The sequence below is a fragment of the Argiope bruennichi genome, chromosome 4 (genome assembly GCF_947563725.1).
Source record: "Argiope bruennichi chromosome 4, qqArgBrue1.1, whole genome shotgun sequence".
In the NCBI taxonomy this organism is placed as follows: Eukaryota; Metazoa; Arthropoda; class Arachnida; order Araneae; family Araneidae; genus Argiope; species Argiope bruennichi.
In genome coordinates this window covers 105,512,448-105,534,045 of record NC_079154.1, presented here as the reverse complement: position 1 = coordinate 105,534,045, position 21,598 = coordinate 105,512,448, and the positions used below count along the sequence as shown (strand labels likewise).

Sequence of the window (21,598 nt, the reverse complement as noted above, 5' to 3'; positions counted from 1 at the left end):
TTCGAAACAGCTGGAAATTTCTTTCATATTTTTTGCTCATTCCATTTATTATCAATAACATCATTATAAAACATTTTAGAAATATTTTCCAACCGAAAAACGACATTGTTAGGTGTATATAACTGTATTCAAAACATAAATTGAGAGATTTAAATTAATACTATTCGCATTTCTATTTATTGATATAAATCAAGTATTTTCATTCCAGAAGGGCGAATTTCCGCTGCTGTATATTTTGTTTTAAATTTCGCACAACAATCGGAAGCTGTCCCATTCGAAGAATCTCGGTTTTCCTGTTGGTGACGCAACTTCTGTCGCAGCCAATGAGTGGCACTTTTTTCGGAGGTTACTTAAGGTGAGTTTGAGACATGAGAGTCCAGTTCGACACAAAGAACAGCTATGTTGTGGATCTTGGTAGGAATTTTTTCGGTGGTGCAAGCTACTCGTAAGAAATCTTTTTCCTAATATTTACTAAACAATTTTTGAAAATTGAAGGTTTTTTTTTTGGTTGAATGATTAGTTTCCGATGTTTCCATTAATTAAATTTTATGTATGATTTTATTTCGAGGTTCTTAAGATTTGACGAAAAACAAAATTATATTGTTTATAAACATATTTGTCTAAATTTATTTAACTTATTTTGTCGAGCAAGTCACTTTATACTGTATACGTTCAATTTAAAAAGATTCATAATAAAAACAAACGAACAATGTGAAGTGAATTAAACTAATTAAATTAAAACAGAATTAGATATTGCTGTTGCATCGTAAATATAATGTTACATATTGCTACTATCAGATAAAACAACTGTTGAAAACCATTTTAATATTTTCATTAGAATGAGTTGAAATACGCTTGAAAACAAATTGCCACAAATATACTTTTTCGTAAATCGTTTGGCATAAAAATAGCGGAAAGAAGAATAGAATAGAACAGAACAGATGTTTTGTGAGAGGCAGTTTTATGAAAACACTAAATCACTGCACTTTGTGAATATGACAAATTTATGAAATTTATTTTTTTAATTTATGATATTTTGTACTTCTTGAAAATGATGAGAATATATTGTGCTTTGATTATTTCTGGAATATATATTCAGTATTTTATACATGAGAGAATTGTCATTTTAAAGTTGTATTTTGCATGATTTTCCATTCATACAATAATGAACATTAAACTGATCGTATTAATGGGCATAAGTACGTGATTACATTAGATTTTTTTCTTCGATCAAATCTGTATAAAATTAGATGCTTAAGCAAGGTAAACTTGTCGGCATAAATATTTGTGAAAGTAAAAATATTCGCACGCAAGGTGAACGTTCGATTGCCATAATTTCCTGGTTATTGTGTCATGCTGTCAATAAAATAGTAATTTGCAAAAAGGAAAAAAGAAGGGGGGGGGGAAAAGGCGGGAGTTACATACTTAAACCAGGAATTCATTGATTGTTTGAAACCAAGAATCCATGAATTGATATATTTTGGATACTGTTTTAATTCTTTAAATTATTTAAAAATTCATATTCGCGAATTACTGAAATGCTGATAACTTTGAATCGTTTTACCACAGTCAGATAAAAAAAGTAAATTGATTTCTTTATTCTGTTACTCAGAAATGATTGCTTATGTGATTGTAAAAAATATTTATCTATATAAGATTTTAAGCTGGTTATTAATTTAATTTAGATTTCTTGTAAGCTTAACTTTTTAACAGTCTGGATCTAATTTTATGTCTTTCCTTTTTTTTTTTCTTTTTTTTCTTCTTTTTTTTTTTTTTTAGCGATACGAGTATGTGTTCCAGAATCACTGTCAACTTCGTGTGGTCAGATGGAACAGGACTTGCCTGATACTTTCAAATGTGTCAGTGCACCAGATGTGTAAGTACAAGATAATATTATTGGACCAATTTATTCATCTTTCTATTTGCATTCCAATCGAATTTTAAAATATTTATTCAATAAATTTAAAACTCATATGAGGTAATCAGTTCATAATGAATTGGAGTTTTAAAAAGACTTTGCTCAATATTAATACAACAGATCTATGACGATAATGAAATCTGATCCTTTGAGTGAGCTAGTATAGTATTTTAGACAAATCCCTTAAATGCAGACATTCAACAAAAGGTAAAATTTTTAATCTTTCATATGCAATAGCATAGAGTATTTTAGAAGGAAACTGCTGTTTTCCATAGAATAGTTAAATGTCCATCGACGTTTTCTTGAAATAATATTTTCAATTGTTTTACTTTTTTGTATATAAAGTATACAGAAAGCATTTTAATTGTCGAAATATTCTAACTTAAGATTTGGACAAATCTCCATGTTTTAGACCTTCTTGAGCACAAAAAACGCTTTTTTGGGAAATGCCGGTCTGTTTGGCTATGATAAAGATAGCTCAAAAATGTTTTGAGCTAGACGAATGTAATTTGTTTTACAGTCTTTATACCAAATTTGTAATTTTCTATCAAATTTGAGCAAAATCCGTTTAAAGGAAATCTATCTGTCCGGATTTTTGAATATAAATTAGCGCGATAGCTATGAAACAAAGAGAGCTAGATAGATGGAATTCGGTATATAAATTTAATACTAATAGTGTAAATACCTAATATATTTTGAGCTAAATCCCAAGTTGTTGACTGTCTATCGGTATGTACTTTCAGAATTATGTAAACGGAATGATTTAAATATATCAAATTTGGTATGAGATTTTGTGACTACAAGTGCAGTTTTATGTCAGATCTTCGTTTCAATGGGTTGAGAAAAATGTGTGTAAAAGCATAAATTTGATTTATGGATACTTTTAACGGCATCCCAAGGATAAATCGCTAAAATACTCATCAGTATGACACGACAGATTTAGTAAGAATGCTATTGTGGCGAATTGTGATGAGCGAGGATAGAACCTGGGACCTTGTGGTTCGCAGCCCAGTAACATGACTACGATACAAAAGCAATTGCTCGGGTAGCGTAGCTGTTAACTGGCTTATAAGTATTCACTACACTATACTCACGCCAAAAGTTAATATTTTATAATTACGCGACGACGCAAACACTCAGTGATTTAAATATATGAGATTTGGTATTTGATTTTATGACTACAAATGCAATTCTGTGTTAGTTTTTCTGTTTTGTTTTAATCGGTTGGGAGAAACGTGTCTAAAACACGCATTCAATTTTCGGATACTATTAATCTCCTACTAGAGATTAATCTCCAAAAACTCGCCAATCACATGATAGATTCAGTAAAAATACTAAATTCACTCCAAAATTTCTTAATTTTAATACTCCAGTGCCATGCAAAGCGTTCCTTGGGATAATATCTTTATTAGAGAGAATGCGAGAAAGTTTTGGGGAGACCATCTAGCTGCTGATGATCTCGTGTCCGCGTTAGCACGGAAAGGGGGTGCAGTAGCTTCTGAGGGTAAAGACCCCTGAGCACCCGAGGGCAGAAGTCTGACTTCTAGCTCATATGAAGATGAAACTCACACATTCGCTTGTACAATCCCTTTTTACAGGCGGGCACATTCACACACCTCACAGATAGAACGATGAAGGACAACCATGCCCGAACCGGGATTCGAGCCCGGAACGCCCAGATTAAGGGGAAGATGCGCTACCCCTATGCCAGGACGCCGGCGACCATTCTAGCTGCTTAACTTATATGAAGAATACAAAAATAATTTATCAAGGGGGAAAAAAAATACAAGACCAAGATAGAGAGATTGCTAATTTGATGAATGTCCATTGAAATATCTAAATATCTCCGAGTTTCTTTATTGTCATTTTTGGTCTATTTGCTTGCAATTACGTAAACTCAAAAATGAAATCCGGCATGCATTCTTTATACTAAAATTGTATATCTGTATCAAATTTTGGAAGAATCTATCAAGAGAAAGCAGTGCACACAATTATACAGCATTTCATATCGCTTGAACATTAGGAAATGATTAAAAAATAGGTTATAAGATTCCATTTTTTCTGTACGAAAGAAGTCAAATTGAAAGTGTTAACTGTTCTTTTTATTTTCTTTATAGGCTCGGATGCTTGCAAAAGATTCACCAAGGCGAAGCAGACACTGCTAACGTTGACCCCTCTGCTCTCTACCTGGGTGGTAAATTTTACGATTTGCGACCGGTTGCCACAGAACTTGTGGATGGAGGTGAAAGTTTGATTTCATTTTACTTAGCATTCAGATCACGTATTTTAACTTCGACCTTAACATTAACTCGAGAATATTTTCACATTAATATTCTGGCAGTATGAGCGAAAAATCAAAAATGGTAATTTGAAGCTAACTTTTAAATGGAAAGAATTAAAGAAAAATGACATTTTAACGATCAGAAATTATCTTTTTATGGCTCTTTTTCGATTATGATAAAACATATCTTAAGTCTTCCATTTCTATGTGTTTTTCTGCGTCTTCTTTTAAAATTAATTTTCTTGCAAGTCTAGACATAATATTTTTTTACTCATGCTGCTGATGTACTACAGACCAGAGATATTTATGAAATAGAACTAGAAAAGATTGACAGTTATTTATAATACTTCCAAATTATGAGTAAGCCCAGGAATTTTTTTTAATGCTTCTCTGCATTAGTACCGAATGTCACCGACTGATGATGCTACTTCTCCAGACAATGTCTACCATTGTAAAACTACTAAAAACTATTTGACATTGGTTTTAAGAGAAAAAAATACTGCATAAACAATATGTAGCAATTTATACCGTAAATGGATTAGTTAGTATAGTTAATATATTCATTAGTGTTAGTATTCGTTAGTATAGTTAGTACAGTATATAATAGTTAACTACCCGCAATATTCGCTGTTCTGACTGTACTTATTTGTTCTGTTTGTAGGAAGAAGCAAAATAATATATTTTTTCATGCTTAACAATTTTCGCTTTCTTATATTTAATCCCTTAATTAAGAGATTTTAGAACTCTTAGCTCTAATGAATAATAATTAATTAATTTTCTAAAGTTTTGGAATAAACGAAAATTTTAATTTGTGATTTGATGTGTAATAATGCAATGAAAAAAAATTTTATCATTTAAATTAAATCTTATTTAATGAACTGAGGCTAGAAAATAGTTTAAAAACGATAGATGATATGTCAATCGGAGGCATTAAAAATTTTAAAGGTGAAAAAATGAGACAAAATTTGGTTGAATAATTAAAGAAACTGCAACAATTTAAAAAGATAGTGTTTAATTATTGCAAGATTAAATAAAAAGTGTTGTTTTTACTCTACTTGTTAAAAGTAAAAATAAAAATTTCTGCAAAATGCGACTTGACATTAACATTGGTATATTCTCTCGAATAATATATGCAATTAAACAATCAAAAAGATTTAAATTTTCAGTAAAAAAAATTGAACAAATAAAAATTATGCGTAAATTAATTTTGAAGGCTGATTAGAAATAATAATAAAAAATAGTACGACAATGAAACTGATGTTGCTGTAAAGCTAATTTTTTGAATTTTAAGATAACGTAAAAAATTGTGCAATAATTTGTTCAGAGGTATATTGAAAAAACTTATAATCTTTCAACCACCATTTTACCCTCTATAAAATATGATAGAAATTTTTTTAAATAGAGCATTTAGTCGTTCGAGATGCTGAAGAATATATGTGTTAATTTTCGAATCTATCAAGAGACACGGAATTGTATAAAATTCAAACAAACAAACGAACTTTCAGTTTTATAAATATAGAAAATGGCCAAATGGCAAGCATAAATCTCAAATAACAACTCAACCCAATACACAAACATATACATGCAATTTTAGAATTTTTTTCTACGTGTTCAGTTTTATAGGAAGGAATGTAGTTATGATTAATTTTCTTTGTATTAATCCAACTTTTTTTTTCAGAATCTTTCAGGTACCAAGGTATAGCTCTCGTCCGGCAAGGATCAGACATCCAAAATGTGAACGATTTGAAAAATCGAGCTTCTTGCCACACTGGCTTGGGTCGAACCGTTGGATGGCAGATACCCGTGGGTAGGCTATTGGCTGCAAATGTCATGCCTGCTGATTGCGAAGTAGGAGAGCTAGGTTCAGTCAGCAACTTTTTCAGCGGCAGCTGCTTACCTGGAAATTGGTCTTCAGATCCAGAAGTAGAGAGACGGTTAAGTAAGTTTCGATATAAAATTGCTAACACGCCATATATTATTCATAATGCATTTTTCGATCAAGTTGTTGCACAATCAATTATTAAAATTAAAATTAAATATGCATTCATAATTCTGAATGCATATTTTAATTTTAATATTGCACACTTAATAGGCATTTTAATTGCTAATAAATTTTGTCTGCATATGGAGTGGTGGATTTTGATGAGTGAGGATAGAACCTGGGACCTTATGGTTCGCAGTCCAGTAACATGACCACGGTACAAAAGCAATTGCTCTGGTAGCGTAGTTGTTAACTGGCTTATAAGCTTTCACCACAATGGTATGAAGTTCGTTTCACAAAAGCTGTGAATGAGTTTCCTGATTTTTGATAATGGAATATGAATTTTCATGAATTCCACTTTAATTCCTATGTTATGAGTCGTCACTGTAAATCTGTAAATTTTCCACTCTTCACTTGAAGATATCGTGTCTGTGTGAAAACTTTTTTACTTTTTCGTATACATAATGTAGAGAAAGTATAGTAATCGTCAAAAAATTCGAATTCGAGATTATGATAAGTCTTCACGTTTCAGATCTCCTTGAATTCGAAAAACACATTTTTGGAAAATGTCTGTCTGCTTGTCTTTGACTAAGATAACTAAAAATAAACGCTTTGAGCTAGACGGATAAAATTTGGTATATGGTCTTTGTAGATTTCTATCAAATTTTGAGCAAATTCCGATCAGAAAATCTGCTTATCCGACTGTTCGAATATAAGTAAACTACAAAAGGAAGAAGGCATGGATAAAATTCAGCACACTTATTTAACACCTATAGCGATGACACCTATCAAGTTTTGTGCCAAATCCAATGAGGGGTTGACCATCTGTCGGTCTGTACTTTCAGCGATAATTTAAAAAAGCAGTGAGCTAAATATATTAAATCTAGCATGGAATGTTTTGAGTACAAGTGTAGCGTTTTAAGAAATTTTTGTTTCAATCGATTGGGAGAAACGCATCTAAAATTCTGATTCATCCGCGTCTTATTCGATTTTCGGATATTAGTAACCGCATGTCAGGGTTTAATCGCCAAATAACTCGCCAAGAATGGCAGGAGAGATTCAGCAAAATTTTTAAATTCACGCAATGGTTAATATTTCGTAACTATTATACACCAAATGTTATTGGTGTACATTAGTTACGATGCAGAGTTTTCTTTGATATAGCACCTTTATTATATAGTCAGTACGCGAGAAAGTTTTACGGAGACCTCTCCCAATGATTTTTATTGTTTTGGCTTGATTTACATTTAAAAATAGCAGCTAATAAGCTCGGATATCTGTCTAAATCCCAACCCTTTACTTTACAGATCGCTGCCATAATTGATCTATGATCGCTCTCTCTGGCTGATTCAAATGATTGCCATTGTTTTTAAATTAATATTATTAAGAAAAAAAAATTCAATACTTTTTGTAAAAGATTCAGATTAAATAAGAAGGTGTTCGAAATAAACTAGTAGTTGAATAGCTTCTTGAAGGCATTTCAGTTCCGAGCCAGTTAGTTTCCAAAGAATTCGAAAAATTCGAAATTTTTGCAATAACTTTTGAAGGTCGACTGATGCAATTATTTATATTGATGCTAATTTTAGTTAAAGAAATAGTGTTTTCTCTTTCTTTTGTGGCAGTCTCTTTGTATTGTTTCCATCTTCTTGCAGAGTGTAGGCGACTGTCTAAATCCCTTCCGCCCTTCATTTATCATTCAAGATATTTTGGTTTTTTTAAATCTCATGTCCTTTATCCATATGCTTGCAAATTAGTAGAAATTGCATGAAGGTTTCATTTTGTTTTTCGAATAAGGAATCTCTGTTCATTCGTTCAGTGAACATACATGAATGTTCTTGCTGTAAAGTTTTAGAAATGGAATTCATTCAAATTAATGCCATGTTTAATTCTCCATTTTAAAAGAGTATAACAATAAATTGCAAACGAAAAAAAGAGCTGACATAAAAAACAAACAAACTAACCACCTTTGCCAGTTATTACCCGTTTGCCCTGATTATTTAAGTTCTAAAACTGTTTATATGTATTTTTTTAAAAAATTTTACTTTGTCTATTTGCAAGATTGAAAATTGAACTGAATTAGTATTCTATAAATTACTCAAATTAAAATTAAAGTTCAAATTAAAATAAAAAGAATGAAAAAATAAATGAAATGAAATGAAAAAAATAAACGAAAATAATAGCAGAAAAGAAAAATCTATTTCAAGAGAACTTTAAAACAATTATTACAGATTGCGTATCAAATTAAATTAAAAAAAAATTTAAAAATCAAATCATTTTACGGAAAGGAAATTGATATAATTAAAAATGTAATTTTTCTTAGTTTTAAGGTAATTCATTCATTTTTATAAGATAATAGTTTAAGAAATTATGAATATCAATTCCCATAATAAGCCATAATCATCATCTATTTACTGATGGTTAGGACTATTTTCCCTTTCGATGAAACTTGATGTCTGTCTCTGTCGTCTTGATTTTTTCTACATCTTCATTCCTTTGACTGAACGAGTAGGCGTCAAGGCGAGCCCTCCTTCTAGCATTTCTAATATTATTTTACATTTCCATTAATTAGAGAAACGAAGCAGTGAATAAAATGCAGTTGTAAAAACATTTAATGTGGAATTTTGAAATTCTATGCACTTTATTATATATACACGATATACGTATACGTACGTGTTTATATATATATTAAAGTTTAAAGATACAAATTAAGATATTCTCTTCTGTAAAGGTTATAATTCTAATAATTTTGTACTTAGTGTAATAAAATAAAAAAATTGTAAGATAGCAAATTTTAATGACTTATTTTGAAGTAGAATTGCATAATTCAGTTTTCACTTCTTGTTGATGCTTAGTTTCCCTCCTTTCCCTGATTTAATATTATAGTAAATTAAGCCTTTATTTCTTGCTTAAATTTGCTGAACTGAAAGTAACAGGAACTGCAATTTTTCATGAAATAAAAAAAAAAAAATCAAACTTCAGTTAGTTCTGCTTATTGAAGCATTGTACTTTAATTCGAAACAGCAAAAAAAAAAAAAAAAAAAAAAAAAAAAAGAATGATAAAGAACTGGTACAGCATTCGGAAAACATCAAAATGAAATTGTGCATTAAAAAATCATAGTAGGAAAGTACCAGCTGTCACTACAACGCCGACAGATGAAAGCAATATGTCAGAATAAAGGGAAAACATTTTTTGTCAAATGAAAAAACGATAGTTATTTTTAGCCTTATCGGACGTAAAGCAATTTATATGACATTATGTTTTCTGTCTGGAATGCGAGTTGTTGATTTTGGGATATGGAAATCATCCAACGAAAAATAAAATAAAGGGAAAAAAAAAAAAAAAAAGGAAAGGGAGAAATTAATACTTTACAGAGATGCTACAAGGAAGGCAGATGGATGGATATTATATCTGTGAATTGCGTGATAAAAATCGTTAGGTTCAAAATACACTGACTGATGCAGTTAGCTAGGTGAAAATAAGACAGATGAATATTATTTATCATTAATATACTACAGTGTTTCAGACCATAAGCTCGAAATTTGAAAGTTACACTTTTTCCACAAAGTTTCAAGGCAAGCTGTTCTTGGCAAATTTGAAGCAAATTATGCACAATCAATAAATCTATCTTTTCCCTTTATTTTTTAAAAAATGATTTTGTGCTTTTCTACTTTTTGTATTTGGATCTTTCTGGTATCTCCATTTTTTTATAACTCTTTTTTTTTTCAATTTGTAACTAAATTGCAGCGTATTACTGAAGTAATTAATTATTAGTCAGATTATAAATTATTTTTGCTACAATTTACACAATATTTTTTCTCTCCATTTTTTTTTTCTTTTTAAAATGATTATGTGCTTTTGTTCATTTTGCATTTGAATCATTCTGGTACTTCAGTTTCTAGTATCGCCATTCTTTTTAATTCGCTAAATTTTCAAAAATCGCACTGTATTATTGAAATGATATGTGAAACCTATATATTAAAGGAGCCAGTTTAGAGTTATTGTAAAAAAAAAAAAAAAAAAAAAAACCTCTTAACATTATTTGTGATTTTTGAAATTTTGGCGTTTATTAAAATTAGAATGAAGTATTAAAAAAGATATTAATCAACATGATTTAGCTCTTGGAGAATTACCAAAGTATTGAATTTTTAAAAATGTCCTAATTTAATCTGAAACTAGAAATTTTTTTAAAAAAAACTATTTTATTTTCGCAACTGTTACTGCCATCAAAAATGCATAGCAAATTAAAAAGGAAACTTGCCATTTTTTTTTTTTCGAAAGCAAAATCAAATTGAAAATATTCCAAATTACTTCGGAATTAAAGAGAAGCTTATATCTAGTACTTTCATGTTTCGAAAATTAAATCTATTTTTTAAAACTTTTAAGAGATTTTTTTGTCAAAACAAAGATTTTTGAATCATATGATAACCAATGATTTTATGATAACCAATTTTATGCAACAAAATTTAATCACAAAGTCTAAAATAAATACATAAATAATTTAAAAGAAATTTGAGTTTCTAGTCCTATACATCGTCGCGTGATTATGCTTTACGTTTGGTTCATCCATCTTTATATTACTTTTTAAATTTTTATTTAAAACTAAGTGCGCTTAAAATGCATTTAAATTTTTCACAAAGATTGAAAACAATGAAAAATATTGTTGTAAAATATAATTAAAGGAATTTTGAGAAATGTATTAAAATTAGAGAAAAATGTTTGCAAACAAAATTGATATCAGTGAAAAGTTAATTGTTTAAATTTTAAAATAGCATAAAATTGGCTTTTGAGCAATAATATGCCCAAAAACTACTGAGAAAAAATGTTAATATTTTGATTAATTTTTAATGAAATACGTTGTTAAAGTTTTGCTAAAACCTTTCTTATTAATACTTACCACCCAAGAAGTCAACATATACAAGATCTGGGGGCTCTAGATCCAACGATCAGCATGCAAAAATCTTTATGGATAATAGCTGTAATGTTAAAACCTAAAGATTTGCTCACAAATAATTGTTTCTAAAAATGGAAATATATATGAGCGAAATTTTAAGGATCTCCAGAATTGATTTGCATTTATTTTATAAATTTAACAACCGAAGTTCAAGGAATTTTTGACTTTGAATTCGAATTACAAAGCATCTTACTATGTTTGCATGAAATTTGGTAGAAAAAAATTGATATGAAACATGATAATATCAATGGACTGTCCCTAAAATAAGGTCTGCAATATAAGATGAATATCTGAGAAGTAAATAATAATGCAGCAATTTATATTATAAACCTTTTAACATAATTGTTTTGATACCAAAATCCTGGATTTGTGGCCATACTATCTAATTCAATTCCATCGAACTCTGGACAAGTTCTACCTAAGATCCAGGTCTAGATTCTCCCTCCATATCAACTTATTTTAATGTATGCAGACCTAGAGCAAATTCAAACGCTCAAACAACAGACTCATATGTCCTCTCTAATGTGATGTTGAGAGAAAATTAAAAATATTTATAGAATAACCATTTAGAGACAAATAAATTTAAAATAATTGCAGGAAAGCTTAGTTAATATTGAATAAAATTCTATTTCCCGAAGTTAATCGGGGGCAATTTTGGAACGCACCTAATAAACCCGAACCGTATTAAAATGACGAAGATGATACCGATATCAGTACTCCTGTATCTACAAATTTTCAAAACAAACTAACGGGAAAACATTTTATCCTTGACATATTTAATACGCACTGAGCTGAATTTTCTATGAAATCGAATCTCTCTGGATCTTTCGGTTATGAGACCGATACTCAGACACCAAACCACCTGCGTTCCTAAATTTGATTAAACTAAACTAAATTAAAGTGTATCAAATCCATAAAAAATGAAATGCTTTAAATGAATTTAAAGGTATTATCGAATTATGGCCACCAATTTTTCGATTACCAAAGATGCTGAGATAAAGCAGTTGATTTCAGATTTAAAGTTCATGGGTTTAGATGCTGAAAACGCTTCTTGTTAATTTCTTGCTTTCAATTTTAACTTCTCTTATATTTTCACTCTTCTAGGACAGTGTTCTGGAATATTCCATTATTTTACTTAAAGCCATGTACATTAATTTTAGTTAAATTTTCAACTAATTATAATTGATAGTATTCTGTTAATAATCTTCGCTACTTCAAACTGGAAATACATCGTCAATTTTATAGGTCTATTTCATCAATGTGACAATATTATTTGATTAGTTTGGTCCTAGTATATCAATTAATAGTTACTCAGACATTTTAGCAAATGAATTTTTTTTTTTCGATTTAAAACTACTAAGTTTTATTTAATATAACTGTAAGACATCTGGAAAATTCGAGATTGTAGACAGTCTTATTTAAAATATTACACTAATTTATTGAACAGTTCCTTTCTGAGATACAGATTTTATCCGACAATGAAAAGGAAGGGAAAGATAACAGTTCTTCGAAATTATGAATTTGATAAACATTTCCGGATTGATAAAAACGGTAGTTGTAGTTAAAATTATTTATTATTCCTTTTTAACTGGAAACTGTTTAGGAAGCTGTAGATCACATCTTTTTTCTTGAAATTGTGGTTTTATAATCATAATTATAAAAATTAAGATTAAAACAGTTGCATAAAAAATTAGTGTTAATATAATGAGAAAAATATTAGAATCTATATTTTATTTTTTTCAATTTAATTTATTGTTGGTAGGTACATTGGAAATATTAATTATTCACAAAATGCATTCATCTTGAATAGGTATCATTTTTATATTTTCACCTTTAAATATATATAAATTAACTAGTGACAAAATAGTTATAAAAGAGGACAAAATATGATATTTTACAATACAAACCAAACAAAAAAATTTTAGGAAAATAAAACATTCTGTATGAAATTGCATGTTCACTTTTGAAATTTTTATTTTCATCAGCTTAGCATTTCATATTGCAATGATTCTATGCATTACCAAATGCTGTTTCTAATTTTAAATATAAAATTTCATAGCTTTTAGTAATTTTTTAATATGGTGCTCTCTTAAATCAAGTTTCTATCTGATAATTTTGAAAGAAAAAAGTCCGCTTTGTAAGATCTAATATTAATGGCAACTATAAACCTCTCTCATACTATCGCTGGAAATCTCAGCAATCCCTCTTCTCCTGAATATACTTTGTATTTTGTTAAACATCAGCAGGATGGACTTTTCAAACTCATGTACAATACTAGAATCTCATACCATAACTTTCAACATTCCATGCATCCCAATCTTTAATGGCTAATTGCGAATTGCTGGTTGCTCTTTCATAAAACTCATCGTGCAAAGAAATAATTGTGAAAAGATATATTTCTCATTGTGAAAAGACATATTGCTTAGACTGCATTTGGATTGACTGATGTGAGCATACCAAAAAGCATATGGCAGGAATCGATTTAACAAAGGAAGAGTTTCAGTATGAGAAAGGCAGATGTGATGATTTTCAATGGAAGATGATTTTGTTCATTACGTTATCAAGCTTGACTGTTAACGTAAAACAAATCTTTATATATCTTGTCTTTACTAACTTGTGCTCATCTTATATTTGTGCATGTAGTACATTTCGATTAAAGAACATAGGTCATCCTTCATGCTCTTATCGATTTAAAATATCAGCATAAGTAATATTTTCATGTTCCTTGTTTTAATTTTGTTCTATATTTTAATAGTTGATATTTCTTTAAAGAAACGAAGTACAGCAATTTGTGCAGCAGATGCAAGAACCCACTGACATGCGCAGCAGATGATGCATATGCTGGTTACGAAGGTGTCATGAACTGTTTGTCGGATGGCGCAGCTGATGTGGCGTTCACGAAAATCCCAGCTCTCAAGTATGTGTCTACAACTCATTTACTGTTTTCAAAAATCATACGCTTAAAATGCAGTTGATTAATGCTAATATATGAATACTTCAATACTAATTTTTAAAAATTATTTTTGTTTCTGTGCTCAAATATCATTCAAATACTGTAAAGTATAAAAATTCCATATTTTAAATATAAAAATATGGAATTTTGATGATAATTTAGAATGATATATTTCAGAAGAGCCAAGTAAAATTTGCATAATTCTGAATATTGATATTCTATATTTGAGCTTGTCTCAGAATATTCACTATAATTATATGCCAGATAAAGTAACCATATAATACACTTCCCCGTTTGGAATTTGCAGCTAAAACTAATAAATAAAATTCAATTTAATTTTAAATGCGTAAGGTGACTTGTACATATCGTAAAAATAAATAAAATATAAAATTTTATTTATTTATAGCCAATAATAAATACCTAAATAGAAGTTGCCGTATGTTGTATAAAGGGAAGATCAGCGTGATGTATTACAGGATAATATTAGTCAAAGCCCATAGATGTAAAATGGGGCGTTCTCAAAGAAGCTCTTTTGGACACAGGTAGTACTGTAGAAGGAAAAATTTAAAAAGTCAAGAAAAAAGATTGGTTTGATGCAGACTGTCATATTGTGACTCAAAGAAAAAACGATGCATATAAAATGATACTTAGTAAAAAACATTCTAGAACGTCAGTGGAAGAATATAAAGCTGCCAAAAGAGGGGAAAGGAAATCCATAGGATTAAGAAAAAAATATTTCACGAAAATATGTTTAAAGATATTGAATATCTTAAAGGGTCAAATGAGAGTAGAGATTTCTTTCCTGAGATAAATCTTGGACGACGAGAGTTTAAACCTAGAACTAATCTTTGCAGAAACAAAGATGGAGCTACATTGCGTGATAAAACAAAAATTCTTCAAAGATGGAATGAACACTTTGATGATTTAGTACTTGCAAACTGAAGAATTTAGATCATCTGACATTTATCAAGATAGTACTACACCTTCCTCATTAATTGATGTTGAAGAAGGAATAAAAAAAACTTAACAAGGCTCTTGACCCAGACTTAATATCGTCAGAATTAATCAAAAACTCGGGACTAGATGGGGGAAGACACTTACACCATATCATTTTATCAGTGTGGGACAAGGAAACACTTCCAGAGGAATGGAGACTTAACACAGTCTGTCTCATACACAAAAATTTAATTAAAAGAAAAACAAAGTTATTAATTTATAAAGGTCTAATTAGACATATACTCGCATACTCTTCAGAATCCTGGATAATGAGACAAAAAGATGAAAATGCCCTTGGTATCTTTGAGTGGCAGATACTAAGAGCTATTTTTGGAAGACTGCAAGTTGATGGCGTTTGCCACAGGCGCTCAAATTTAGAACTTTACCATGCCTACAAGGAACCCGACGTCGTGAAATACATAAAAATCCAAGGGATTAAATGGGCTGGCCACATTATTAGAATGAACAGGGAGCGTACAACGCAGAAAATATTCCTGGCCAAGCCGACCAAACTTCAATTGGGTTAACTGTCTGGAAGAGGACTTCACCACTTTAAGAGAGATTAACTGGAAGACATAGCCAAGAAAAGAGAGGCCTAGAAGAAAATTCTTGAGAAGGCCAGGGCCCGCCCAGGGCTGTCATGCCAATGAGGAAGGATTAGTCAAAAAGGGAAGATCAGTGTGATGTGTTACAGGGTAATATTAGTCAAAATATCTTAATTTTCGATTAATAATTTTTCGAGTTGCATATCATTTTTTCTGTATGTGCATTTTTTTAATCATTCGATCATAAATGAAATTTTGCAAAATCCAATTCTCTGTGTGCTGAGATCTATTTTCTTTCTATCTATTATATATATATATATATATATATATATATATATATATATATATATATATATATATATATATATATATATATATATATATATATATATATATATATATATATATATATATATATATATATATATATATATATATATATATATAAAATACATAATATATAAAATATATTTTTAAAATAATATATATAAAAATTTCGAATATATTAATTGAAAATATAGAATTTGGTTTTGTTCCATTCCTTAGTTTCAGCTGCAGATGCTTTCAAGCAAGAAATGTTATTTTTTTATCGTCACCCTGTACTTTTTCATATTATTTCACTGAAAACCCAGCGCCCTTTTAGTATGAATTAGTTTTTAATTTAATATGGTAATAAATAAGATTTTGTAACCACATTAAATTAAAAACAAACCATAATAAAATAGCCGTTGTTATATGAAGATATTAATTTTCAGGATTTTTGGTAAAGATTTTTTGGTTATAGATTTTGCATTTTCTACAGGCGAAGTAAGTCTGATTTTTAATCATTGAATTTTTTTCGTTGAAACTGCAATTAATTGTTTGCAGGATTTGAGATTCCTATCCCAACTTTTAATTTCTCTTTTCCATTTTTGGTTTATTTAGATTGTTCATTATATGTTTATATATATGTTTAAAAACAGTATATGGTTATAAAGCGCATAGATAAAGTCTTGAAGTTAATTTTTTACACGTATTTTTATCCACTTGATACTATGAGATTTCTCACATAAAGAATTTATATGCTAGTTTAAGTTTGGAATTCATTGAATTGCTGGAAGGAGGAAAAAGGAAATGACATCATTATGTAGCGCAGAACAATGCGCAGTAAGATATTTTGTTCATTTACATTTTCTATGCAAATAAGATATTAAGTGTTTATTTATGTAAATAGCGTTTTAAGTATGTTAAGGAAATTTTTATGCTATGCAAATAAAACGTTGCTTCACATAAATTTCAATCTGAAATATAAAACTGACTTCTTAAATTTTACCAAAATAACTCTTACACTTATTCTTCAATTCTATCACCATTAATTATATTGAAATTGACTTTTGATTAGTATAAGTTGTACAATTAGAATCCAATTTCAATGCAATAAAATAAAGAAGAAAAAAACAACAAGATGAAATAAAGCTGGCAATTAATTCAGATTATAATTTTCTTTCAGTCTTTTTTTTTTCAAGTCTAAAAATAGCAAAGAAAATACGATAACATCGCAAACACTAAGTATTGAATTAAAGATATGGGGATTTACAACTTTACATAACTGTTTATTTTAATATGTTTTGTATTTAATACTGATATACTAAAGTTTATCTTTTTCGGTTCCAGGGAGTATTTGGCAAAACATCCGGAATTCGCGGATAAGGCCGAATTGCTGTGCTTTGAAGGAGGTCGCAAGAGTTTACAGGATCCAAATCCCTGTACCTGGGGAGTTCGACCGACTAATGCTTACGTTGCCAGATCAAGTATGATACAATCTTTATTTTTATTAGATGATTTTTTTTTAACAATAGTATATAGAAAGTGTACATTATTAAAGTTTAGGAAGATATAGAATTTATTTTTAATTGAAATATAAATTATTGAAATCGAAATTATAAAAAGAATAACAAAGAGGAAAATTATTTAAGATGACCTTCCTAATTCCTGTAAATATTCCTGTTCCAGCGTTGGATTAGTTTGAAACTCCCTGTCCAGCCCATATGAGGTCATCTTCAGAACCAAATTTTCGACTGACGAGGAACTTCTTAATGGATTAAAACAGATGAAAATTTGGGAATACAAAATTCAGGGTTGTATGGTGGGTGTTCCAAAACTTCCTAATCCACGTAGTTTCACAAAAACGGTTCAAAGTTCTATCAGACCATGATTTTCAGACTAAGCCAGCACTGTGACAATCATGGATCTGAACAGATGGAGTACTAAATCCAGAGTTATATGGGGGGTGCTCCAAAACTTCCGAACCAAATGTTTGTAGTTTCGCACAAATGGATTGGAATGAATTTTCAGACTGAGATAGTACTGGGACAAATGTCTTAGCCATGAATGACAATTATGCTGTAAAGTAAGGAATTAATAATACTTTCATTTCTATTTCATAATGTTATGCATTGAATTTTGTATTATTTACAAAATTATGTTCATTACTTATTGATACCATCCCTCTCGTATCTATTACAAATATTACTACTATTTATCAAATTTCATAGCGCTATATTCTGTTTAAATAAGATTTTGTAAACTTTATCATTTTCAATTTTGTAGAGCTTTACCTGAGGTAATTTAAGACTAACGTAAAAATACTCTTGGAGAAAAAAAATTATATCATTGTATAAGTAATTAAAAGCATTGAATACAAAGCATTAGGATTTACTCTCCGTGTACATGGTGACTGGAGCAAATGCATGGTCGCTGGATAAATTTGTCGTAGCCACAAAGTCCTCCAAGTCAATAATACTGGGGGTACTGGTTCAGAGGTGATCGTTCTCTGATTCAGGTCTAAATTACGATCGATGGATGAGTGAATGAAATGTGTGAATGGAGTCCTTCCAGGGAAAAAGGGCAAAGACATACTCTTGGCCCTAGATGGCGCTACTGAAACAAGAGACGCTAAAACTCGGCTTAAAATCGCCTGGATTGTCTATGGCAAGTGCCGTAAGCAACAACAACAAAATTTTTAATTAACGGTTAAGACGGAAAGAAATCAGAGTAACAACGTCTCGAATGCTAGTTTTTTAAAGGAATTTTAAAGAAATATATAAAAGATTTTTTTTTTGTATTTATGAAACAGTTTTGATGTGGAGAGATAAAACAAGATAATACGCTAAAGGCTCCATTTACCTCTTGGTACATTATTGATTTTACAAATTCGTAATTGAAAATTTTCATTCTTAAATTTATTTTTTCTCTGCAGATGACGCCGACGAGATTGATAAAATTGTGAACGCTCTTTTGGAAACACAGATTAAGTTCTCTGTTCCCCAAGTGCGATATCCTGAATGGTACCACAAGGTTTTCCTGTCGCATCCAAAGGTGACAGAACTCAGACGAACTCTTGAAGACAGAAGCACTCATGTATCCTACTTAGGTAAACACTGTTTATTTATGTTTCATCAAATTTGAAGAAACAATGCACTATCGAACATTTCAGCTCAAAAACTAAAAGCTGTTTTTTGATCGCACTCAGCTTATATACGATTACTAGCCGCCTTTGGCGACCAGCCGGTTCGCCAATCTTAATGTTCGTTAAAATTTTAATAATTAAATATTTTATGCAATTCCTACTTTAATAGCTTTTTCATCAAATTATTTTATAACTTGAAATTTTGATTGTCATATAATTCATTCATAATATTATAAAGGCCTTCAGTCATAACGTAATATGTATCTCTCTCATTTTCTGTTAGCACCCGTAGAATTTATGCTTTAAATTAAAGTGGAAAGAATTTATCTTCAATTAATATAATAATATTTTTTACTGAAACAAAGCATTTTTTTATAATCTGATTACTGAAAATAGAGTCACTCAGCGTTTAAACTTTATGGGCACTAAAGAATATCTTTTTTAATTTATGTACTATCTCAAGAGTTGGTCAACAAAATTTTCTTAGATTCATTATGAGCAGATCGATTAATTAACAATGCTTAAATTTAAATGCATCAAACACTAAGAAAATAAAACGAATCGTTTAAAATAAACGGTTGAAAACAGGTTTTAAAAAAACCACTTAAAAAACGATGTACTTAAAACTATAAGCATATACAAAAAATATATAACTAACATAAATACAATTTACTTACAAAAGCATGCAACTAACCCAAAAATAATTTAAATCATCCAACGTTGTCATGGCAACAATCAGAACAGAATGCGCATGCGTGAATTTTCTTCGCCGGTTACGTAACGCAAATACGTGATTTTTTCTACGCCAGTTGGGGTAACGCTATGCGGATTAGAAATTTTTAATTTCCTTTATTCTGTTTTATTTTAATTCAAAAGTACTTCAGAATGAATCTGAAAGATTGATTCATTAACAATGTTTAATTTTAAATGCATCAAACATTAAGAAAATAAACAGAACCGATTGAAATAATCCGCCGAAAAATTTTAACCCTAGCCTCATTACTGTTGGGAGAAAAAAAAACTGAAGCCTTTCTCGTTTGGCGGTGTTTAAAATTTAAGATTTTTTTGGCGGAAAAGTTGGCGGTGGGGAAAATGGAAGATTTTTTTGGCGGGAAAGTTAGTTTTTAACTAATAATTAAAATTCTAATTAAAATTTCAAAAAAAGGGACCCCAGGTGCACATTCCCGACCTCTAAGGTATACATGTACCAAATTTGATAGCTGTATGTCAAATGACCTGGCCTGTAGAGCGCCAACACACACACACACACACACACACACACACACACACACACACACACACACACACATTGAGCTTTATTATAAGTATAGATTATTAAAGAATTGGGACAATTCGAAACTGATGGTGGAACAATTAAAATTTGATTTATCTAAAAATTCAGAATGAGAAAAATTGAGCCTAAAAACTGAGAATAGCAAGAGAAAAGCGAAGTTTTATGCACTAAAAATGGCGAATGGTGTAAATAAAATTTTAAAATAATTTCTTTTTAATATTCAATAACTTTAATAAATAATATATAATAAATAGACAGTACGTAATTTCAACAAATAAAGCAATAATGATCATAATTATAAATTTTTAAGAATTTTAAAAGATGATATTGATAAATAAGAAATTATAATAAATGCTATATAACGTTTTAAAACGAACAATTATGCTATAGAACTTAAAATAAACTGCGTTAATCACTTTTAATGCTTCTAAAGTTTTTAAAATAGATTTTTTTTTTTGGTTGAATATATTGCCTACTAACAGAGCAATACAGCAATAAAGGTTTGGTTTGATTTAATTATAATAAAGTCCCATTTTTTAAAGCAATACAAGGGATATTTTAGGACGGACCTCATAATTTTGAACCGTGGTCAGATGAGGATGATATCTGATTTGGCACCCCCACTCCGAACTTAATTAAAAAACAGAAGGAAGTGCTAATTTCTAATAATCAGACGATTCTTTGCGATAATTGCATCTCTTGTCCATTTCCACTCAGAAAAATTTTGAACTTTGATAATCATCTCTATTTTGATATTATTTACTGCAATTTCAGGCGATTTCATTCATTCCATTCGAAAACCACGAAGAGGGTGTGAAGGCAATAAAAATACTGTGGCTTCTATTTGCGTCACGTCTCCCGATGAAAAATCCAAATGCGAAGATTATTCTAAAGCTGCCGAGGCCAAAGGTTTGTGGCCGGACATCGACTGCGTCATGGGGGCTTCCAAGGCAGCTTGCATGGTCACCGTCCAAGAGGACAATGCCCAGCTCTTGGAGTTGGATGGCGGAGATGTCTACAAAGCAGGAAAGTGTGTAACCAATTCAGATAATAATTATTATTATTAAATTGAAATTGCCAATCTCTTTTCTGCCTATATACCAAATGATTCTGCTTCAGATTCCCAATAACTGACGGCAGATGGTATAATAATTGATGAACACGAATACATTTAAATTTTCAACTCCTTTAATTAGTCATAGTTATCTCTGTCTGAATGGAAAATGATTG

The 21,598-nt window shown here is 30.0% G+C and overlaps 1 protein-coding gene across 1 annotated transcript in view; it reads left to right on the top strand.

Moving 5' to 3' along the window:
• The first annotated feature begins 316 nt into the window (after nt 1-316).
• Nucleotides 317-21,598, top strand: part of LOC129965807 (transferrin-like) — a 30,385-nt gene continuing 9,103 nt past the window's right edge. The window contains exons 1-8 of the mRNA XM_056080010.1: nt 317-445; nt 1,780-1,876; nt 4,036-4,160; nt 5,878-6,138; nt 13,905-14,049; nt 17,280-17,416; nt 18,865-19,038; nt 21,143-21,398. Coding sequence (XP_055935985.1) covers nt 400-445; nt 1,780-1,876; nt 4,036-4,160; nt 5,878-6,138; nt 13,905-14,049; nt 17,280-17,416; nt 18,865-19,038; nt 21,143-21,398 — 1,241 coding nt within the window. The 5' untranslated portion in view covers nt 317-399. The remainder of the gene's footprint in view (nt 446-1,779; nt 1,877-4,035; nt 4,161-5,877; nt 6,139-13,904; nt 14,050-17,279; nt 17,417-18,864; nt 19,039-21,142; nt 21,399-21,598) is intronic.